This window comes from Osmerus eperlanus, chromosome 12 (genome assembly GCF_963692335.1).
Source record: "Osmerus eperlanus chromosome 12, fOsmEpe2.1, whole genome shotgun sequence".
Lineage (NCBI taxonomy): Eukaryota > Metazoa > Chordata > Actinopteri > Osmeriformes > Osmeridae > Osmerus > Osmerus eperlanus.
In genome coordinates this window covers 14338352-14361775 of record NC_085029.1, presented here as the reverse complement: position 1 = coordinate 14361775, position 23424 = coordinate 14338352, and the positions used below count along the sequence as shown (strand labels likewise).

The 23424-nt window shown below is 44.0% G+C and overlaps 4 protein-coding genes and 1 pseudogene across 9 annotated transcripts; 4 read left to right on the top strand and 1 right to left on the bottom strand.

Annotated features, from left to right (window-relative positions):
- Positions 1 to 14: 14 nt before the first annotated feature.
- On the bottom strand, positions 15 to 5504 carry LOC134031414 (S-adenosylmethionine synthase-like). 2 transcript variants are annotated; one of them, XM_062475035.1, is made up of 9 exons: positions 5284 to 5502; positions 4079 to 4156; positions 3854 to 3976; positions 3641 to 3753; positions 3397 to 3540; positions 2511 to 2729; positions 2154 to 2336; positions 1921 to 2054; positions 15 to 1811 (listed from the first exon to the last, which is right to left on the bottom strand). In XM_062475035.1, exons 1-9 carry the CDS (start codon positions 5366 to 5368, stop codon positions 1709 to 1711), a joined length of 1182 nt encoding a protein of 393 aa, XP_062331019.1. In that variant the 5' UTR covers positions 5369 to 5502; the 3' UTR covers positions 15 to 1708. The 2 variants fall into 2 exon arrangements, with proteins under 2 accessions (XP_062331019.1, XP_062331020.1); XM_062475036.1 differs by lacking the exon at positions 15 to 1811 and having other exon boundaries at positions 1917 to 2054; positions 5284 to 5504.
- A 1269-nt stretch (positions 5505 to 6773) lies between these two features.
- dydc2 (DPY30 domain containing 2) lies at positions 6774 to 9845 on the top strand. Of its 5 annotated transcripts, none has more exons than XM_062474867.1 (9): positions 6774 to 6881; positions 7200 to 7352; positions 7499 to 7618; positions 7699 to 7803; positions 8081 to 8209; positions 8414 to 8563; positions 8612 to 8689; positions 8803 to 8961; positions 9374 to 9845. In XM_062474867.1, the coding sequence occupies exons 2-9, from the start codon at positions 7206 to 7208 to the stop codon at positions 9557 to 9559; spliced, it is 1074 nt and encodes a 357-aa protein (XP_062330851.1). In that variant the 5' UTR covers positions 6774 to 6881; positions 7200 to 7205; the 3' UTR covers positions 9560 to 9845. The 5 variants fall into 5 exon arrangements, with proteins under 5 accessions (XP_062330851.1, XP_062330850.1, XP_062330853.1 ...); XM_062474866.1 differs by having other exon boundaries at positions 8414 to 8689; positions 9374 to 9523; positions 9633 to 9845; XM_062474869.1 differs by having other exon boundaries at positions 8414 to 8689; positions 9633 to 9845.
- Positions 9846 to 10058: 213 nt separating this feature from the next.
- LOC134031294 (peroxiredoxin-like 2A) lies at positions 10059 to 11950 on the top strand. Its single transcript, XM_062474870.1, has 5 exons — positions 10059 to 10460; positions 10626 to 10717; positions 10857 to 10997; positions 11240 to 11404; positions 11567 to 11950. Exons 1-5 carry the CDS (start codon positions 10313 to 10315, stop codon positions 11675 to 11677), a joined length of 657 nt encoding a protein of 218 aa, XP_062330854.1. The 5' UTR covers positions 10059 to 10312; the 3' UTR covers positions 11678 to 11950.
- Positions 11951 to 12141: 191 nt separating this feature from the next.
- On the top strand, positions 12142 to 14814 carry LOC134031293 (peroxiredoxin-like 2A; annotated as a pseudogene).
- Positions 14815 to 15148: 334 nt separating this feature from the next.
- LOC134031000 (PDZ domain-containing protein 7-like) lies at positions 15149 to 23423 on the top strand. The gene is made up of 17 exons (XM_062474457.1): positions 15149 to 15204; positions 15980 to 16078; positions 16268 to 16493; positions 16722 to 16859; positions 17037 to 17211; positions 17421 to 17597; positions 17821 to 17968; positions 18874 to 18934; positions 19134 to 19535; positions 19645 to 19806; positions 20065 to 20186; positions 20354 to 20445; positions 20696 to 20787; positions 21245 to 21316; positions 21417 to 22055; positions 22288 to 22388; positions 22493 to 23423. Exons 3-17 carry the CDS (start codon positions 16331 to 16333, stop codon positions 22646 to 22648), a joined length of 2700 nt encoding a protein of 899 aa, XP_062330441.1. The 5' UTR covers positions 15149 to 15204; positions 15980 to 16078; positions 16268 to 16330; the 3' UTR covers positions 22649 to 23423.
- Position 23424: the final 1 nt, after the last annotated feature.

Below are 23424 nucleotides of genomic sequence, written 5' to 3'. Positions count from 1 at the left end.
AGGATGGACCATGAAAGTAGTCATGTCTTTATTTGCACAGACTTTAGTTGTAACACCAAAGCTTTTTTAACCTACGACAAAAAAAAGGAATATTTGATAGTTGTACAGACGGAAGTGTATATAGCATGTGTTACAAGTGCCTTTTGAAACAGTAGACAATACACACAGACACAACTCATACTACAGGTACGCGCCGCGCACACACCCTACACCCACACACAACACAAAATCGCTTTCCCTCACTTCAGTAATTAAAGAATCCCTTTCACACACAAGGACTTGCTGTCTTGCCAGTATCTTGGAGGTGCCTTGTAAGTCTTAAAGGATGTTGGTCAGTAATGGTGTTTTTTATGTTGGCTCTTCAATCAGTTAACTTTTTTCTTCTCAGGAATATCTGTTCCATCACTAAGTTCTGCTCAGTGCCTCTTAATGGGAAAAGATATATTCAAGGATTAGATAGATATGGATGAATTATAATTTTATGTATATTCTTTCAACATGTAATTATTATATTGTGTAAACCTTTTTACATGTGAGTACAAAGGATTGCTTTAAAAAGACAACCAAACATCAAGATATGTTGAGAGGATTTACCCTTTTGAAAGTGTTAGGTGATTGTTTAAAAAATGATTTATTTCTAAATTTATTTCTTTGAATGCCTTTTTGAAAATTTACATTGTTAATGTAAACTCTTTATTGCATTTTGTGATTTATTTTGTTTTATAATGTATGCTGCAGAATATTTCAGGTATTAAAAGAAAATATAAATATGTATTGTGCTTTATACAATATTAGAAAACACTAATGTTAAAATGTTTTATTTTTCAAAAAGCTTATTTACATTCTTTAGCATTCCTCATAAGCAAGTAAGAGCTATGGATGTGTTTGAAAAGATCTGCACACCAATACTGTGTTAAGAGCACTTGTCTCATTATTCTCTTCTCTTCCTCTGTTGTAGAATTATTTGACTGTTAATTGCCATCATCCCTTTAAAGTATTTTCCGGCTGCCATTTTTAGGAGACATAATGGTTATCCGTTTTTTCCGTTCATAAAATATTTGCAAATAAAGCCCTTGTTAAAACATGCAGACCTATCAATGATTAATGTGTACAATCAACCACCATTTGATTAAACAACAGGTTTTAGACAAAGGGAATCAAGTGGATTGAATGTGTCAACAATAGTTATCACATATTTGTTGGTATTGATCATTATTAAGACATTGTGTTTCTCTGTAGCAAACAATCACCACAGAGTAAAGTTTGTCTAGTATGCCTTGTAATTTGGTCATTGGCTTTTTATGAAAAGTAGTTCAGCACATATAGAACTAGTCTAATGTGTATTCAACCTTACAAAATATTATCATTCCAGCTCTAGGACAGCCTTGCAAACTACGGCTATACCAAGAGATAAATAAACGTGTATCATACTGCATGAACAAGAGTGTGCGGATTGTAGCTATGAGTTAAAAATACCTGAAAGCCATGTGATCTGATGACCGCTGAGAAGAAGGTTATAAATCACACACTCCCCCTTCCTGTACCTCCCCGTAAGACAGATATTTGGGGTATTATTTTCCACAGAAGGATCAGGTACCCCATCCTCTCCCCTCTCCCTCCCTAACAGCTGCCTCTCCCCTTCTGGATCACAGCAGCCCTTTAGACAGCGGTCTATGCCACTGCCTGATGCCCTACACCTTCACACACATTAGAAGTTCAGGTTCTTTGCAACCTCCCAAGGAAACTCCTTCCTGCCAAAATGACCGTAGCAAGCTGTCTTCTGGTAGATGGGCCTCTTCAAATCCAAGTCTCTGTATACATTCAAATAAGATATTCAAATCACGTACTGCAATTACCATTAAGCAGCCTCAGTGGCTACCAGACGACCATAATGTGTGGAACATTCAAGATCCTACTTACCTCACTATGACCCCTGGTCTGAGGTCAAAGTTCTTGTTGACAATCTGTAACAGCTCCTTCTCATTCTTCTGGGAAGAACCGTAGGTGAAAAGGGATATGGATAAAGGGTGGGCCACTCCGATAGCATAGGCCACCTGTGTAGACACGGAAGAGAGAGACAGATCACTTTGAATTGCAGACTGAGATGGTAAACATCCTCTCTGAGCTTGGCAAAGTTAATTCGGTCCACTCACCTGTACCAGGACCCTCCTGCAGAGATTGGCCTTGACCAGGGATTTAGCCACCCAGCGGGCAGCATAGGCTGCGGAGCGATCCACCTTGGTGTAGTCTTTACCAGAGAAGGCTCCTCCCCCGTGGGCCCCCCAGCCACCATAGGTGTCCACAATGATCTTCCTACCAGTCACACCCGCGTCACCCTGTCAGAGAAACCCGTTGTACAGTATATGAGATACTACTCAGTACAGAAGTTGGACTAGTAATGGTCTTTAGTAGCCATTTTTGGAGCCTGTCAAGGAAACACAGCTTGGCAAATGGGTTGAAGACAGGAAGTGAGAGGAAGTGGTCATAGACGGTACAGGGGGAGTTTTAACCTGAGGTCCACCAATGACAAAGCGTCCACTGGGCTGTAGGTGGTAGATGGTATTCACATCCAGGTACTTGGAAGGAACCACAGCTTTGATGACCTTCTCTTTGAGAATCTCCTTCTGTTCCTCCAGACTGACAAAGTCATCGTGCTGCACTGAAATGACCACTGTGTGGACTCTCCTGGGGATGACTGCACCATTCTCCTGGGTGTAGTGAACGGTGACCTGGAGAGAAGAGGGGGAACCCCGAGAGGGGATATTTAATCCAGTTGGTGTAGGCTGAATTCTGTTAAGTACTGTATGAGTGTTACTCAGTTTAGACCCATTTGTTCAAACAGTAGATCAGATGTTGAGGGGCGGGGCTGATGACCCTTGGAAAATGAAATCTGTCAAACATCTCTTTGGTCACTGTCACTATCACTCAGAAACTCCAAATAGCTCCTTCAGGGCTCGTCTTCCACACCGGATCAATCGTTTCGTGCTGGAGATTTTCCAAAATGCACTGTGCGTAGCAGATGGGCAAGGGGGACCTCTAAAGACTAATAATATTGGAGTGGAGTTGTGCATGTTGAGTCAAAACCCTCCCCATACAGGGCAGAAATAGTCCATGGAATGATTCCAAGATTTGAAATGCAAGGTATCTGTGTAAATATTGACAACTGGTGTTGTGTGTAAACATGAAGACTGTCTCATGTAACTTTCCGTTGAAAGATGATAACATGGCACTCGTAACAAAACTTTAAATGGAGACGTAAAAACAGAACAGTTTGTGCGGGTGCTCATGTTGAAACCCTGTTAAAGGTCTCCGTCTGATTCATGGGGGTCAGTGAATGACGTCAGCAGGGATGGGCTCAGCACTGATTGCTATTGGGCAGGCCCCCCAGCATCATACCTGGGTTTTGGAATCAGGGCGCAGCCATGGGACTGTCCCGTTCCGCCTCAGTTCCGCCATCTTGGAGTTGAGTTTGTGGGCGAGGACGATCGTCAGAGGCATGCACTCCTCTGTCTCATCAGTTGCGTAGCCAAACATCAGACCCTGAAAACAAGGAATATGAGCTGTAGAAAGTTTCAAAATCCATTGAATTTTTGTCAGTTGGTTTGGATCCTTCTCCTATCACAGAGGAAAGAGTGGAAACCTGATCTCCCGCTCCGATGTCACTCTCAGTGCGGTCAATGTGAACAGCCTGGGCAATGTCAGGGGATTGCTGCTCAAGAGCCACAAGCACATTGCAGGTCTTATAGTCAAAACCTGGAAAGACAGAAAAAAAACTTTAAGGTGCACATTACACACACACAGGTGTTATGATCTCACAATAATAACAAATATTTGAATTTCTATAAAGTATTACCTTTATCGGAGTTGTCATAGCCAATATATCTGATGGTGTCTCTCACCACTTTCTGATAATCTACGTTAGCCCGAGATGTGATCTCTCCACAGAGCAGAACCATTCCAGTCTTACACACTGTCTCTGTTGACAACACATTTCATACAGTATTTTGGTTATTTTCTCTCGTTCACACATGCTTCAACTCTGCTGCCCTCCAGTGGCGAGCTGTGCTTTTTCACTCACCACAGGCAACCTTGGCATCAGGGTCTTGCTTCAGGTGAGCATCTAGCACAGCATCGCTGATCTGGTCGCATATTTTATCTGGGAAACATTGACGTAACTAAGAGACACTGTGTTACAAATCGTTTTTGTGTGGCAAAGCAAGATAACCGCATTACTTTGATCCCAATGGTCGTTCCTCCAGTTGGTGGAGTGATTTCCTTCCTTGACCTTTTTCTTGCGTGAGGCTGGGTATGAGGGGCTGCTTAAGGTTGGATTTCACCCCCCTTCCGTCACTGTACTACTCCTGGCTCATATTAGGTGCTACAGTCCTCGGAATAGCCCTTGCATCTGTGAATGCATAGCTCGTGCTTTACTCCAAAGACTATGACTGGCGTTGCCAATTCAACTTCGGGGACCATATATGTGTTCAGAGCACTGCTACTATGTACACATGGGTCCACACCACATTATTACCATGCATATGGTGTTTCCTCATAGATCAAAGGATGTGCATTTAAAGCATGCTAAACTTTATTTGGGGAAACGTGTGGTAAGAGGTTTACAGTATTTACAGCAGGTCAAGCTGTTTCTGACAAGCTGTACTGACATTACATTAAGAGAAGGCACTGGGTCATGCGAAGCAGGTGTAAAAGCTTATGTTCATTGGCATGGTGCCAAGTATGTGAGTGAGTGTGAGGTAAGTATACAGTTTGTCACGCTAGGTATTTGAGTACAATAGAACTGGTAGGATCATGGAATGTACTAATCAACATTATTCTTATCAACATGATTACACACAGATAAGATGTTACTGTGTTGATGTGTTAACATGTCAGTGATCTTGTCATGTCTTACTAACTCGATTGACACATGTTCACCCTGCCTTACTGTACATTCAACATTTTGACTACAGTCGCCACTGAGTACCAGTAGCACATGTTCTCTGTGTTGAGTGCTTGCCAATCAAATGTCAACATCATGTTACTACTTTGCCGCGTATGTGCATCCGACATTAAACATGGAAAACATCTATTTGCATTTTACAGACCCTGAGAAGAAGGTTCTGTCTTCTCAAATATGAGTTTTTCACACATGAACGAATCACATTAACCAAAGGAATTCCAGTGTGGGTAAACTCTCCTGCCTTATTAAGCATGTTTCCATGATGGGAACCATGCCTGTTATGGTTAATATGTAGAATGATGACCAAAAGATCTTCTTCTTACCAGGGTGTCCTTCTCCCACAGACTCAGAGGTAAACATGAAGGACCCATCGTAGTGCTGGGAGTCGTAGTCCACTGTCCCATTCATCCTGTTTTCGTCTTTTAGCCTAGATTTAAGAGTGTGCTGTGCAACAGTGGGAACACTGTGTTGGTATTATGACCGAACGTCTTTTGAAAAAGGACAGAAGTTGAATGAGAATGAGACTCTGATGCTTCTAGAAATGCAGTATTATCACCCAGTCCCTAAGTGCAGAGCCCATCACACTCCTACTCTGTGAAGCAAAGACAACATACACCCTCATATACGCACACGCTTACACTGAAAGGGGGAGGGGGCCATGTGAACCAGTGGGTCAGACCATTCAGAAGAGAGAAGAGAGAGGTGGGATTAGAAGTTCTTGGAAAAACGTATTTAACTCATCATATGCGGAACATTGGCCTTCAGTGTCAACTATAATATACACATATGGCCAAATATTTCAAATTCTATATAAATCTGGTGTGTACCCTCCTCGTATAGAAAATAAGCATTCCATTTATTCAGGATGTTCTTTTGATGTTTCCCGCCCTCTAGTTTCCCCATGTTCTCTTTTGTAGTAACTGGGGACCCCTGAGTTTCCTGGCGGGACCTAGGTGACTGTGTACAGAGATCACGGCAGAATTCTATGCAGTTCTGGGGCTGTTGAATGAATAGATTTAATAGCAAAAGTTGCATCATTTAAACATATAAATAAATATTTGCAGGCTCTAGCCTACATTTTTGGTAGTAAATGGAAATGTTTTGAACAATGCTGATATCTTAAAAAGTCTCCAACACAAGTGTTGAGTCAAACACGTTTTTGGTGTTCTCAAAAAAGTATTGCATCTAGCCTAGTTATGGGTAGGCTGACTGTTATAACCACTATAAGTAACCGAGGCTTCTATTCACGAACCTTTCACTTTTTACACAATCATTTTATGAACCGTGTGCGTGTGTGTGTTCTAATGCTTGGGATCTGGGTCGGGTGTTGGTGAGAGGTGAGCTTGGCCTTGCTGGGCAGAGCAGTGCAACAGGGTGATCAGTGCTAAGATCCAGTTTCCCCTCCAGCAGTTCAAGGGAATGTGGCAGCTGCTGGGTGTGTCTACAGCAGTCCACGTCGGTATATTCCGACTGCAGTCCGACTCTAGACAGTGTGACCAGCAATCACTGATTCCTTTGAACGCAGCCCGAAGAATGAATCGCAGACGAAACAAAATAAAACTAGCTGCATCATTTTGTTATTTACACAAAAAAATCTTCGAAGTTTGAAGAATGATCCCTGAGTGACTGTGCTAGCTAACACTAGCTATATCTCTAGACGTATGCATGTTTGTAGTAGGCTTAGACAATTCAATTTGATAAACAACAAATACATTGACATAACTCTCATCGAAATAACTTAACCAATAAACTAATCGTTTGCTCCGAAGACCTTGAATCGCCTTGGATTGTGTTTCAATTCAAGATGGAACTTTGTCGTCAGGGAAAACAGAGGGACCAGTCTTAAAGTGACACTGTTACCATGGGGATTCAACACATTTCCGGACGCATTTACTCATTCTGAAGTGAAGGGAAAATACTGGTTTGTTTCATATCTCATTTATCATAGCTTCTAGCTATTTTGGATTCACACAATCCTCTCTATAAGCTTTTAATGAATAATACATCCAGAAACTTTCCGACTTGTCAGCTGTATTTCAATTTAAAATTTGACAAACTCTACAAACTTATAATTAGAAGCTAATATCGACCTTGCTAAAATGATCAAAATTCTTGTCAAATTAACCTATACTGTGCTGAAATGATAACCCTCGTTACAGCAATGAACATTAATACTGTAGTTAACTCAAAGTTGAATTTTAAGAAGCTACCATAATGCAGTATATTCATTCCTTTATAGCCAAATATGGACTCTGAATACTTGAAAAGGGGCATGGGAAAATGTCTCACGGAGGGGTTAGCCGAAGTGTCCGAGCAGCGCCCGATGGATCCAATCGAGTTTCTAGCCCACTGGATTTACAAGTACAAAGAAAACATGGATTATGAGGAGAAAGTAAGTGACGTGTTGTTCCAACGGCTGCCAATAAGGGGCAGCCTATATCCAGTGTTGCCAATACCGTTAGTCACATATAACAAAGGCTATATCAAAATGTTCATGTCAAATTATAAGCTTCCCTGTGCTGTTTATGATCATTAAAGAAAAAGGCTCACCAGAAATTACTGGAGCAAGAGCAGGAGAAAGCCAGGAAAGAACATTTATACCTGAAGCAGATGAAGGAGGAGGAGGACAAGATCAGAGAGTCACTGGAGGAATCCAAAGTAAGCCGGGGAACAGAAAAAACAGACAACTTATTTTGTATTTGAACAACCATAATGGTTTATTTGTGCAATTTCTGCAGCCACCAGAGGGACTCATTGCAACACCTACCTCGGATCCTTTGCCAGAGAGGGCGAAGGCATCCAACAGCCCTAAGCTTGCTGCTGTGGTGGAGGGGAACAATGGGGTACGTTTTCATACAAATTCAAGACAGATTTGTGTTTGTGTTTTGCTGTTATACTTTTAGATAACACAAGTACAGTTAAGTACTACTTTGTATTAGATAGCACAGTTGAAGGAAAAGACCTGATAAATAATCCCACAATGCACTTTGACAAGATACTCACAACCAAGGACCCATTGTGGATATGAAGCTTAGAAAAACTTTAAAACAATAAATCACTGACAGCTGAGACAGTTCAGAACAGGATTCAAAGATGAACCTGATCAACCCCAATAATCAGATCTCTCAGGGCAGTGGCGATGCGAATGAGCCTCATGATTCAGACATACCCATCATCACCCCTCTGCAAACCAAACAGGAAACAGAGGAAATCCAAAACAAAGTATTGGAGGATATCACAGGAGAGGAGGTGGTGACAAGTGTTCCACACTAATATATTTTCTCCTGGTGGTGGTGCTATCCTATCCTCGGTGACTCAAAAAAATCTGATGTGTTATGGGATTTTACAGTTCTGACCTTTTGCCTCTGGTGATTTGTGCATGATGACATCATCTCTTGTCCGGCATAGAGAATATTGTTTGAAAAATATTAAATGAGGTGGTGTATCTGCCAGGGGAAAGTCGCAGATGATGTAACAGCTCCAGCCCTCACAGATCCAACGCTGGCAGAGCCAGAGGAGAGAGACTCTGGTCCTGTTGAGCCCCTCAGCTCCCAGGTCAAAGAGGAGAGAGACTCTGGTCCTGTTGAGCCCCTCAGCTCCCAGGTCAAAGAGGAGAGAGACTCTGTTCCTGTTGAGACCCTCAGCTCCCAGGTCAAAGACTCTGAAGAGATGCCTGTGGAGAAAACTAAAGTAGAGTCAGAGTACACCAATGACAAAGATGGAGAAAAGGTGACGTGTTCTCTATTTTATAAGACAATGGCATAGTATGAGGTGTCTGTTGATATGGATCAGTTATCAGTTGCTCAAGCATCTAAGGTTTTGTCTCTCTAAATGGCCAACAGATGACTGATAAACCTAAGACCAGTGAACCTGATGATTCCACACAAGGTTTGTCACTTTCAGGAAAAGAGAGCGGTGAAGTCAAACCAGATGAAATTCTATCTGAGGAGCCACAAAAAGAAGAGAAAAGTATTTCACCTGATCACCTGGACAAAGATAAGGTGATGTTCTACAAAGACTTATTTCAAAACAAATGACCACTGAAGACTAATAGCTACAGACAGAATAGGTACAATAACAGACCCTCAAAAGAGAAAGGGATGAACAGAAAGAATAATGTAACTTAAGAGAAGAAAGGAGAGCAAGCCTAGAGAGGACTGGAGCAAGGACAGGATCAAGTCTGAAAGTCAAAGGTAATGTGAGGATCTGTTAAACAGAGCCATTCAAGACACCAACCAGCATTTCCCAGTCAGAGGCAGCAATGTCCTGAAGCCAAGGAGACGTCCAGTTATAGAAATCCACCGACAGAGAGAGAGAGAGAGAGAGAGAGAGAGAGAGAGAGAGAGAGAGAGAAGGGCAGAACAGGGATTGTTATAATACTTAACAAGTGTTTTTCTGATAAACTCACCGCAGGAGCCAGACAAAGCAGAGACTAGTGGGGCAGCAGATGACACTGCAACTGCGGAGAGCAGTGATCTTAAATCAAATGTCACACCAATTGTAGAAGGGACGGTGACATCAGAGGGGGTACTTGAAAACTCGGCTCCTGTTGATGAAGTCCAGGTGACAGTATCTGAAAGTGCCTTTGAGATTATCTAGTGTTGCACAAACAGAATGGCTGTATGACACTGGTTAAAATGTTAAATATTCACTGAGCCTTTTTCTTTTTCAGGAAGAAGAGGCATAACAGTGCTAATGAATATCATCCTACATAACATGATAGTTGTTTATTACAGATAGTGTGTACACAACCATAAATTTGTTCAATATATGATGTAAACTGCATTGGACCACTGATGTAATTTTGTAATCGTAACTGATTATCCTGTAGCATAATGATAATAGCTTTGTTTTTAATCAAAGATAAATGAACGGAATAGGCCTACATCTGTTTTGCCTCTTGAGTTATTTTTTATGTAGACTATTTTCCCAATTTAGAAAACATATGATAAAACCAGCAATCAGACCTCATCATCCGATTGATAACCTTGATGATGGCGCCACACTGATGAGCCACATCTGAGGAGCATCTACCCCAATCAAGCCACGGTGACGCTAGGCCTATTCATTCACATAATACCTCTGATAAACTGCATTCGAAAGTGCTTGTGTAATCTGAATAAGGATTGGCTGCGTGTCAAGTTACTAAATAACTTAGCCTGGATAACTTTTTTTAAAGGATTTTCTTCAGTGACTTAAACTGTTGAGTCACAGTTTCGCCGAATCTGTTTCAAGTGAACTGCGCGGCTCGTTTGTCTAACTCGCTCATATTAGTTTGGAAATGATTCAAAGCGAAGAGTAAATTATCCAGCGTATTTCGGTGGTTGGGGGAGAAGGGAAACTGCTTTGGCTATGATGGAGTTATTGGTCCAAAGCGTAGGTGCGGTGGGCGCGCTGGTTGCCAGTGTATTGCGCTCTTTCACTGACATATTTTTAACTCCACCATTGAAGGCCACTCTCAAACACTTACAGGACACTGACCTCAAAACACTTAAAGGTGGTAAGTTGTTTTACGTTATTAAATTTAGGCCTACCAGTTTTTCTTCATAAACGTGAAGCGTTAGTGTTAGCGTTAGGGAAAAGTTCAACGAGTCATACGATGACTCGTTGAACTTTTCCCTGCCTTGCCTTATTGCACAGCCTTTCACCTACTTTTTTCACACAGAACAGAGGACTTTCAAAGCCAAAGCTCTGTGGGAGAAGTCTGGAGCTGTAATCATGGCTGTAAGGCGTCCTGGATGATTTTTGTGTAGAGAGGTACAACAAAACATATCTGCATCTATCATTATCCCTTTTTGTTGCTCCTTCAACAATGCCCATGGGAACAGTTCTGCTTTATGGTGTATTGTGGAGGCTTTCGTATTAGGGTCTCACAAGGTGCCTTCTCTTTCTTCAGGAGGCCTCTGAGCTGTCCTCTCTGAAGCCTCAGCTGGATGAGCTAAGGGTCCCTCTGTATGCTGTAGTGAAGGAGGACATCGGCACAGAGATCCAGAGCTTCCGACCCTACTTCAATGGGGAGATCTTCATGGATGAGAAGGTTAAACCATAGAGAAATGAGTGGTCTTGTTTGGACAATTTCATCAATGTTGAGTTCCTGGGAACCGTTTTAATTGATAAGTTCAACTAGCATGGGACATTGTCATCTACGTAAGATGCAACCTTTCATGGCCTAGCACCGTGCACTCAAATTATGAATGGCGATTAGTACAAATCCTCTTTTTCCACTTCCTTTCTTGTAACACAGAAAATCCTTTTTTTCTTCTTTTTTTTTTTTTACAGAGGCGTTTTTATGGTCCACGTGAACGTAAAATGGGTCTCTCTGCATTTCTCCGATTGGGTGTGTGGATGAATGGCTTGCGGGCCTTTCAGAATGGATTCTTGGGGAACGTGTTTGGAGAAGGCTTTGTGCTGGGTGGGGTATTTGTCATCGGAACAGGACAGCAGGTATATAGGCAAAGGAATGGCACCAATATCTCCACTAAACTGAATCACTAACAAATGTCCTGAGGGATACAAAGTCTTCATATATGGTTTAGTGATGGGTCCTGAGGGGACAGAGCTGCTGGGTGGTCTCATCAGAGCTCACATGCTGTGCTTTTTCTTCAGGGTATACTGCTGGAGCACAGGGAGATGGAATTTGGAGACAAAGTCAACATTCTGGAGGTGCTCAAGGCTGCCAGAAAAATACCAACCCAGCTTGTGACTCTGGAGAAATAATAATGTGCCCCTCAACTCAGCCTCAAGTTTGTTTAGCTGTTTGTCCACCTTATTGTTCATGACTTATTGGGAATGGTTCTTACTGGGACGCCTATGGGTCTGTTCTGTGGATGTGTATTTACTGTGAGGGATTCTCTGATTGTGTTAATGATGGTCTGTCTCAAAACTCTTATGAGTGAGCATACCTGATGCCTACATTCTGTGTCCTAAACTGCCAACCCACAGCAGATCTACAAGCTCCTTAGAAGTTCCAATAAACATAATTTGAATAGAGATCATTGTGTACTGTTTGTATTCAATGTCCTATTTTCAGTTTGTTGACCCATTGGTTGGGATTAGTTACTCTTTATCAAAACTTTTGTTTCTGTTCAAGGACCTTGGGAGATTCAGAGGGATTTTTTTTTGCTATGGCCAACGACATTCTTACAATGTTTCATGTTTGAAATTCATGCTATGATTCGCTCGTTCGACTGTCATCAAAATGATTAACTTTGACAGACAATGTGGGATAAGTGGGCATGACAGCGTATTTCACAAGACTGCGGTATACCCTGGAGGAAGACAGACGTTGGAGAGCGCAAGACAGACCCTTTCCGAAAAGGCGTGAGACGTTTAAGAAAGCAAGTATTTTGTGATTTGACATTGTTAGGATTTTGATAGGAAAAAGTTTATTTAGTTTCTTGTCATTTAGAAATACCCTACTTTATCAAAATGATCGACTTTATATGCCTGTGCAGAACAGTTTCGAAAGTCATCTTATGTCGCCATACTTGCCACTTGCCACGCCATTTCGTCGTGGCAAGTTATGAGAAGGATAGTCTATCTATTGGGGAAGAATAGATAATAGAAGGATAGGCGAAGTTATTCATTTAGCAGACGCTTTTATCCAAAGCGTCATAGGCCAGGCCTACAAATGCCAGGCCAGGATCAGAAGTGCAAATTCCAACTGTAAGCCTATTTCGCTGTTGAGTAGGCAGGTAGGATATGAAGATCCGGTGCAAAAATAACCATGCACGATTCAACAATATCTCATCTACAGTGCACCGACATCTTAATCAAACCATGTGTCTATAAGAGTAGATTCATGTCAATGTTTTTATTATTCGATCTGTGCTACGCGGTTGTTGATTCCACCATGACCATCTCAAATCTGCCTTCCTCCAGACTGATTGTCCTATCAAATTCCTATGCTATCATGAACTGCAATTCTCTTGGGCAAAATATGGCATTGTCAGATTAAACAGTGTAAAATGTTACAGAGTCTGTTTGTAGGCTTATCAGTGACCTTGTCTAGAATGCCTCAACTGTCTTTCTCAAGGGGTCTGAGTCACTGAGGGCTGAGGGGTGGAAAACAGTGTGACCTAGTCATGCACGCTCATGACACTAAACCTGGCATGTCAGAAATATTTGTAACAATCAAGAGTAAGAAATGAAGCAGACTTTAACAGCATGACATTCATGATGTACTTTCTCCCATTTTAGTTTTCTGCTTGTCCCAAATGCTGCTCTACTAGACTGAAAATAATATTTGTTTTCTTTGTACCTGCAGTGCTGTCCTCTCTCCTGGAGGGGGGGCTGCTAGGGGTTTGTTGGGACCTGGGCCTTGGTGTTATTGGTCTAGCAGTGGTTGTTCTTTTCCTGGTCAACACTGACATCTTCCTCCCCAAGTCTGCCAAGACCACTCCAGGATACCTAGAGAGTGCAGTCCTCAAAACCACAACTGGAGGTGATGACACAAAAAAACCTTTCAGATGTCATTCATTATTTTTAAGAGTGCACAATAGCCTGGCAGATGCACATACCTGCTTCAGCCAGATTCAGTCAGGAGACTCTTTGTATTTTAGCATGATGTTTTTGAGTGTACAGACACTTCCTCTTTGACGGTAAGGTTCTGCTTCAGGTCAGCTCTCTGCCTGTGAAACACAACTTGAGACTCAGTCTCGACATTTTCTTGGCAGATTTGAAGACGATGAAAGCCGAGAGTCTATGGCAGAGTGATGGGGCCATTATTATGGCTGTGAGGCGCCCTGGATGATCCTTGTGCAGAGAGGTATAGTGTGTGTGTGTGTGTGATTCTGTTATTTGTGTGTGTATTTTCACTGTCTTTGGGTTCTTCTGTTTCTCTTTCTTCAGGAGGCCTCTGAGCTGTCCTCTCTGAAGCCCCAGCTGGATGAGCTAAGGGTCCCTCTGTACGCTGTAGTGAAGGAGGACATCGGCACAGAGATCCAGAGCTTCCGGCCCTACTTCAATGGGGAGATCTTTGTGGATGAGAAGGTTCTTTCACTGTATTTTCAGAATATACTTAACTAAGCTTATAGCTTTGTCGTCAATAACAGGAAATTTCTTTTCAGCAACGTTTCTATGGTTCCAAACCCAGAAGAATGGGGCTTGGTCTCGGTCTGTCCCGTCTGACGGTGTGGCGCAACCTTCTTCGTGCTCAGAAGAAGGGTTACCAGGGCAACAAAAAGGGGGAGGGCTTTGTTCTTGGTGGAGTGTATGTGCTTGGAGCAGGGAAGCAGGTATGTTTTCTAGGCATTAGAACATTTGACCCCCAAAAAGTATATTTGTTGATTACTGTTGGATTGAGAATAGATATAAATATGATGGTCTTATTTTGCAGGGCTTGCTTCTGGAGCACCAGGAAAAGGAGTTTGGAGACAAAGCTGATCTGACATCTGTTATGGTGGCGGCAAAAGAAATCCAGAAAGGGAATTAAATTTAAATATTAGATGAGTAGTTTAGTATAAGTACTGGCCATGAAGTCAAGACCATAGCTATGTTTACTGTTCTATCTCGCATGAATTACAAAAATTAATAGAGACATCCTGTAGAATTAATACAGCCTTGTGTGGATGTATCAAGGATAACCTGTGGAATTGATTTGTGATTATTCTTTTATGGCTTAACCTTTTTATCATTAAACAAGGCACTAGGCCTAAATGTTCTGCAGTAGCGTGTTGCATAGGTCTGCACGATGTCAAGGCTGTGTTACTGTGTTGAAGTGGTGAGGGGGTTTGCTAGAGTGCTAATGATGGTCTGTATCTGAAACCTTAATAGGGGGTCAGACTTGATATTTTATACTTAGTCCCTTTGTTAACTTTTTTCACTCAAATAAAGAACAAGCATGACTGAAAACAGCCAGAGTCTGATACACACTTATTGCTCAGAAATTAAGAACTACATTTGGATTGACTGGAAGGTCAGTCTTTTTCAATTATCAATATCTTTGAGGGTTTCAGGTGCAGTTCTGTGGGTATCTGTAAAGCCTTCTGTGATATTACTGGGTTATACAAATCAAATTTGGTTTGATGAGAATTTTGTTCCATATCATTCTGTAACAAGTGGCTCTTCGCTTGCTAGGTACACCTCTCATATTTAAAGAGGATTGATTAGCATGTCCGACATCCAATGATGCTGAAGCTCTGTGTCTCAGTCATTAAGAAGACAGCCAACCACATCGAGAAGGTGGAACTCTCATGGTCACCAGTCCCAGGTGAGGTAGGTCATTCAACAGGACATGAACAAAGGTAATACCGATTTTGCTTAAGTTATTATGGTTAGACGAGATCTGCTGTCGACTCATTTTAATGTCTCTTCTGAGTTGAATATCATGGCATGTCCGTTGATATTGCGAGTAGCCGATCTTACACCATTTCTAGCCTAAACCTGTATTTTTTACAACATCACTTTTATAGTGCCATCAGGTTTGATGAACCTTAATAAACTGAAACGCGGCAGTACAGAAGTAGAGTGTGTAACCTGTTGCTATAAATGCTGCCATGAAGGTTCTAACTGCGCATGCTGTCTTCAGTCAGCAACGACTGTTAGCCAACCAAACGGAGTATTGTAGGCTACTCTATAGTTAATAATCATTGACGTGGATGTCGGTGCTTAAACTGGTAATTATGTTTATCCAATTCAGTATTTGTACAACAGTTTGTAAATACACCTGTCACCGGAACCTGTAGCTGTCCGAGGTCCTGAAAAGCCGTAAGCGCGTGGGGGAAATCCGTGGTGACGACACTAGGAACACGCTTATCACGCATTGGGTTAAATTTAGTGCAGGGTATCCATGGCATTGACAACACGTGACAGCCTGGCAGTAAGTGGGTCAGGTTGTGGAAAGTCTACTTCCACGAAAACGCAAACCTTCTCTGTAGGCTTTCAAAGTTCGTTGGTTTTGTAATACTACAGGTAGGCTATTTTCTAAAGTGTTAGGAATTAGCCCATATGTAGCCTACTCTGTATAATTGGACCATATATATACACCTTATTCTATTTGTCTATGCCTGTCCTCCATAGAGAGAGAAGTGAGATGCAACATTATGGGCAGGGATGAATCACAGTGTGACTCCAGGGTGGCAGAAAGTCAGCCACCATGTCACAAACCAACCTGCCATGGTAAGATCCGATATGTCATACCGAACAGCAAAGCTATCCTATTTGACCCAGATAAGCTCTCATTCCCCTTGTCCTCTTCATCCATTTAGACTCAGTTCAAACTGAAGCCAAAAGTGCTGTTTTGTTTCATGACTTCTATTTGAAAAAGGGCTAAACACTAAGCTTCAGTGTTCTGCTTGTGTCCCGCAGGCTCCTCCATCCAGTGCTGAGCTCCAGGAGGAGAGTGTGTGAACGGAGACCTGGTTACGGGTCATGGCTCACTCTTCAGACCCCTCCCGCAGGGAAACGACCCCCGGGCCCCAGGGGTCTCACTCGGCTGCACGCCACCTCCTCCGGAAGAAGGAACAGCGCCGGCGTGGAATACGATCCTCCTCCCCCATGGGCCGGGTCATCCTCATCAACTCACCCGTGGACGGTGAGCTTCTGTGGAGCCTACTGACGTGGCACACCACTCCACTCCAGGCTGAGGCTCAATCTGTCTGGGTCATGGGATCATGGGCCAGTCGGCCTGTTCTCGTGATCTCATATCAAGTCCCTTGCTTGCTTTACACAAATGTTATCAGCTCCCTTCAAGTGCTAATGACTACACTGTCAGTTTCACTCTTTCAATCTGTCAAACTGAAGCACTGCATGCTTTTTGCAGGTGGGGATGACTGTGAGGATATCCACACAGTCACAGTGGATAAGAGTGTGGATGGCAGGCTGGGTTTCAGTGTGCGTGGAGGCTCAGAGCATGGCCTTAGCATCTTTGTCAGCAAGGTGGAGGATAACAGCTCTGCAGGTACACTCCGAATCAGCACAATCAGCACAAAAGCACTGGCGTTTGACCTTACCAAGCTAAACTATAAAGTTGTGTGTGTGTGTATATACATGATCTGATGTGCATCTGGTGTGTGTGTGTGTGTTTCCATGCTTGTGCATGTGCGTGTGTGTCATTGCATGTGTTGTGTGTCCACAGAGCAGGCAGGCCTGTGTGTGGGGGACAAGCTGGTGGAGGTGAACGGGGTGAGTCTGGAGAGCATCACCATGAGCAGTGCAGTCAAGGTGCTGACAGGGAACAACCGGCTGAGGATGGTGGTGAGGCGTGTGGGGAAAGTCCCTGGCATCCGCTACTCCAAGGAGAAGACCACCTGGTGAGCAGCACCACCCTTTCAATTGAAACCATATCATCTCTGAGACTTTTCTTTCAAATGGTTTGTCTTTTCCTGTTTCCCTCAACTCTATCTCACACCACATACCCTAATTATTATTATTATCAAAGAACGCTGTTTGTTACGTTTCCTCTTCTTCTGTGTTATACACAGCAGTTTATGAGTGTCTATGTCTGTGCGGTGGCACGCAGGGTGGATTTGATCCACCGCAGGATGGTGGTGGAGGAGAGTGGGAAAACGCCCTCGGAGGCCAGCTCAGACGGGGCGCTGCGGAGGATCGTTCACCTCTACACCACCTCTGATGATTACTGTCTAGGCTTCAACATCCGCGGGGGCAAGGAGTTTGGTCTGGGGATCTACGTTTCTAAGTAGGCCTCTCACTGTTTCAGACACCTTTGATGAAGTTATGATCCTAGAAATGTTAGTTTTTTATTTATTTAAAAAATATATTGTAACTGCAAAACTAAACTTTTTGAAACTTTTGTTGTTTACTTTATGTCTGTTATTAATTCCTTGCATGGTCTCCCTACGTGCTTCTTTGTTCACTTCGAGATAGTAATATCATTCTGTTTCTTGTGTTCTTCGTGACAGACTGGACCCTGGTGGACTAGCTGAGCAGAACGGCATTAAGATGGGGGACCAGATTCTGTCAGCCAATGGGGTGAGCTTTGAGGACATCAGTCACAGCAATGCTGTGGAAGTGCTCAAGAGTCACACACACGTCATGCTGACCATCAAGGTAAGGGCGACATGACCCCTGACCTCTACTGTTAGTTAAGTAAATACACATATCAAACACAACACCCTCATCAATAATGCCTCATGAACTTTAGCTAGCGGATCAACTAAATTCTTGTGAAAGGCTTAAAGGCTGAAAGAGCACCTCTTGTGCTACAGTCGGTTCAGAATCTTGAACATGAGGATATTGGTGTTGGATTATGTTTTCGAAACCTAGAAAAGAATAGGAGGAATTTGCAGTGTACTTTAATTTTGAAGGGGTGTTTGAAACCACACTGACACATGCATTGACACAAACACACAAAAAGCATACACAAACACCACACATACTACACACACATTTTTTTCCCAGCCTTAGACAGCCACCCCCCTTCCACACACATTTACATACACACACATACACACTCACAGATACACTCACACACAGACACACACACGCTGTTGCTGTGTTGCTACACCCAAGTGTGCGGTTGCGTGGCGGAGCAGACAGCTGGCATGCAGTCGTAATATTCTTCGCTCACTTTACTCGACGGAGCTTGGGTTTCGTCCTGTGAAAAACAGCCAGGCGGTGTGCATTATTCACCAGGCAGCGAGGATCAGGTGGTGATCAAAGCATAGAGACGCGTTTTGTATGTTTTTGTCTTTCGATCCATCACTTTGCCCTGCCGCCTCCCCCCTCCACAACCACACCCCCACCCCAGTGTAAAGGGAAAGACTGAGTGGTCCTGTTGAAGCAGTTGAACTTATCTTTACATCCCTGTAAATAGAGTCATGTAAGTAAATCAGGAGATTATTGCCATTGGCCACAGACTTCTAGAGTTACTCTTTATCAAATATAGTGATCCCATCAAAGTTTCATTATCTCTGCTGTAGCTCATTTGCATATCTCTGGCCATATCATTGCAGGAAGCCGGACGATACCCTGCTTATAAAGAGATGGTGGCAGAGTACAGGTGGCTCAATAAGTGTATGTATCTGCTTTTGTCTCATGTGTCAGCTTTGCTGTTTGTAATTACTTAGAAAACCAGGCTGTAGTGGCTGCTGTGACAACTATGTCTTTGTATGTCAGTATGCGTCAGTGTGTGTGGTTCAAAGCATGTGCGCGTAAGTGTGTGCGTACCTCGGTCTATACCTTCTACAACCGTCCCGTATCGTTCCCCTTTCAGTAGCCAATGGGACCGCCCAGTCCTCCTCCCAGGGTTCAGAGTCCAACTCCTCCGCCTCGTCGTTGTCCTCCGGGACCCCCATCAGCTCCCTGAGCGGCCTGTCTCAGGTCATGTTCCCCCCCAGCCTGCCTTTCGGCTGCGACATGGTGGACGTGTGCATCTCCACTGAGGACCAGAGGGCTGGGTCCCAGCTTGCTGAGACTGCCATGCAGACTGACTCCCCCTCTCTGAGGATGGGGACAGACACGAGCCGCAGCCTCGGGGCCACATTGCTGCTCGAGGACTCGGCCATCCGGGAAGGGGGCTTCAAGAGCGGCGAGTCCACCAAGACAGCCGTTCTCATGGCTCTAAGTCGGCCCACCCGACCCATCCGTCGCTCCCAGAGCCAGGTCACCGTGGCAGGTGAGGCAGGGCTGGGCATTGAGGATTAGACTCACCACTGCAGTAGAATGAATTAAAATGGTCGTGGTTTGTCAGGCTTGTGACTCATGGCTAGTTTGTGGCATCGCAGAGGTCAAGCAGAAGAAGCAGAAGAAGCAGCAGAAAGGGAAGGACCAGGTGACGAGCACCCTGCAGCGTTCCAAGACCTTCGTCAGCCTGCTGTTCAGGGGTCGCAAGAGAGACACCTCCAGGGGGCGCTCTAAGTCCCCCTCCAGATCAGAGGCTAGCAGAGGTGTGTTGATTCCCCCAGTCCACAGTCACAGACACTGCTGTCGGTGCGGAACGTAACTTGTATGATTCGTGTTCATTCAAATTACTTTTGAGAATCCTATTCATCCATTTGATCTATTGTCGTTAATGGATGATCATCCTGACTACAAATGTATGGGAGAAAACCAGCGTTGGACTAGACTAAAACTAGTCAGAACTGGTTCCAATTTGACTAATCACGAGTACAGTTTCAGTTCCGGGTCTTGTTTGTTTCATGCAGACGGTGTGGGGCGCCGTGCCAGCGTCAAGCCAGACCCTGAGATGTTGGGCGTGGTGGAGGACATGGCACGCAGGCTGCTTACTGAAGAGGAGGTCGACGCTGTCATGAAGACCTGCAGGAGGGTGAGGACACTCAAACAGATCCATAAATAAAACTGTGCTGTTGATGTCCATAACTCAGTGTGTGATACATGGCCCAACTGTCAGGAAATGGCTCACATAAATGATGAGTGGCAAAACAAATCATGATAGAAAATTACCTTGTGTGTGTGTGTGTGTGTTTTTTCCAGTATGTGACAGAGCGTCTTGTGGAGAACCTGGTGCGCCACCTGCTGGCGGTCCTGGACAGGCCTGAGAAGCTGCTGCTTCTGCGGGAGGTCAGGTAGGAAGTGGACCAAGACAGGAGCAGCCAATGGTCAAACGGCTTCTACGTGTCTATGAGCACCTTTTTGAACATAGACCTTTTTGAACGTGCCAGTTATAGGATTAGGAAAAAGATTATTGCCACATTTCCTAATATCTTTTTAAGACGAGACAATCAAAACCAAACTAAGAGGCAGAGTTAGGGGTTGGACGCCTGAGCTAACGCCTCTGCTTTTGCATGTTTCTGATCTTGTTGCTCTCTGCTATAGGATGCTGATCCCTCCAATCGACCTGGTTGTCTTCAACAACATGGTGGCACCGTTTGAAGTCGAGGCTTATGATATCTTGAAGTATCGCTCCGGTGGGTACTGACATGAATGTCAGAGTTATACACGAGACATGGAATGGATAGAATTTTCACAGCAGCTTTGTTAAACCAAACCCTAAAAACAGGGTCAGGGTTGGGATTGATGGTTGGGCTGCGGTTAACCTTAAGTCTCGGCCTACGGGAGAGATAGGGGAAGGTCTGGTAGCAGGGACAGACCAACGGTAAAGGTCACGGAAGTGTAGAACTCTAATCCTAATCTGGGCCCTAAGAGGTTTGATTGTGTCTGTCAGATGGCTGAGCGGTTAGGGAATCGGGCTATTAATCAGAAGGTTGTTGGTTCGATTCCCGGCTGCGTCAAATGATGTTGTGTCCTTGGGCAAGGCACTTCACCCTACTTGCCTCGGGGGGAATGTCCCTGTACTTACTGTAAGTCTCTCAGGATAAGAGCGTCTGCTAAATGTAAATGTCTGTCTTTCTTTTATTCCTTTAGTCAGATCCCCTCCTCTGCGTTCTCCCCAGTCAGGACGTGCCCCCAAACGACACCTCATCACCCCCATCCCTGGTCAGTATAGTACCTTCCATCATTACCGCAGAGTTCCACACTCCATACAGTACAAAACTTGTGATACACAAGACCCACATCTATCTTCTGCCCTGACCAGACTTCCAGGGAGGCTTTGAGCTCCACAGTGCCGAGGAGGTGGAAAGGGAGAGTCACCTGATCGACGAGCTGGAGAGACTGCGTCTGTCTGGGCCGCAGTTGACCAGGGAGCAGCCCCACACCTCCAGAGCCTTCACCCCACTGCTGGACGTCCCCGTGGACGGCTACGCCTCCGACTTCGCCAGACAACCCTCGGTCAGCCCCATGCTGCCTAACTGGCTGCTGGCACACAGCAGCAACGCACGCACCCCTCTCAGAGCAGAGAGTGGTACAATCCGCTCAGTCCACTTTGATGAGGTGTCAATGCACTCTGCTTCAGACCGGGGAGGAGATACCATCTCTGAACGGGGAAGGTCCACGTTCCGGAATGGAAAGTCCAAGGGTAAAAAAGAGAAAAGTGAGAGGAGTAATGACACTGTGTTTACTCTGGCAAGTGCCCCTCGGAGGACCAGACCCCTGCTGTCTGAAGTCTTTGGCTCGGGCCTGGACTCAGACTTTCCAGCCTCCCCTGAGGTGAAGGTGGGACATGAAAAAGTAAACGGAGCGCGGAGCGCCACTGAAAATGGACTCAATGGTAGCCTCCCAGTTCAGGAGTATGAGTTAAAAACCGTCAGCATATCAAAGACAAAGCAGTCATTGGGTGAGTCCATATCAGCGTTCTCCAACCATACTCCTGAAGAGATACAGGACAGTCCTATAGGTTTTAATTCAAACCCAAATCTAACAAACCTGATTCTAATGATGACCTCTATGTCCACCGGATGTCAGTAAAATCTCCATTGACTTGAATCTGTGTCGATGGTAGATACAGTATATTGCATTTTGCATTTTATGACTACTGTTAATGCTGCTTTCCTGATTTGCCACCCCAGGGATCAGTATATCTGGTGGGATGGAGTCCAAGGTGCAGCCGGTGGTGAAGATAGAGAAGATCTTTCCTGGAGGAGCAGCTTCCACCTGTGAAGTCCTCAAGGTATTGACTTTGTCAATACAAACCTTTACCATTTCAATCAAGTTAATGAGATCGATTTTACTACTAAATATGAATTCCCAGTTGCTCTGCTTCTATATCCCCAGGCTGGATTTGAGCTGGTGTCCGTGGATGGGATATCTCTGCAGGGTGTGACCCACCAGCATGCTGTGGAAATCATCCGCAGGGCCTTCAGCAACAAGGCCAAAGACCCCATGGTGTTTATGGTAAAAGTCCTCAAAAAACTTCAGAGTGGAGACTGACCCCTTTGGACACAAAAGCGCTTAGGGGAGACGCCTGCGGGCACTGATAGAAGCTGTTTAGCAGTGGGACCTGGGTCCAAGCAGCAGGAGGTGGGTCTAAGTGGGTGACCTAAAGAGTATCTGGCCAATGAATACAGTGGATGTACTACTTACTACTGGAATCAACCAATCATGTGTGTGCTGCCGAACTGCATCACAACTCGGAGCCAATACTTGTCCATCGAGTAGAGACCTTCCTTGTACACTATTTCTTACATTAATTGTCAATTTATAGACATTTTCTTACATCATTAAAATGTAGTCACTGTAATGCATTGTACTGTATTTAGATATTTTTAACATGCAGGCTGATTTCTGGACACTAGAGTGCCTTTCAAGGTCCCACATACACTTCATAGTCTCAAAACCCTGTGAAGAGTTGGCCTACGAGTGGAGCTTCAGACATAAGGAAGCATTTATTTGGTATGTTAGGTAGGATTTCCTGTGTTTTGGTACCTGAACCCTGATACTGTGAAAGAAAACACAATATATTCAAGAGTTATTCCTTCTCAACCACTACTTATCATTTGTTCTTCCTTGTAAGATCGTTCTGAAAGGGAGGAATCTTCTCCTGCTGAGCGGATCAAACCTGTCTCTAGAACAGAAAAGCAGCTTCTGTAAGATGATATTTAAAATGACCAAGTTCAAGTTATCAGCCAGCGCATAATAAATGTATGCTAAATTGCAAAGACAGTGTGTATCTGATGAAACTAAATAAAGAGCAATTGATTCTTTAA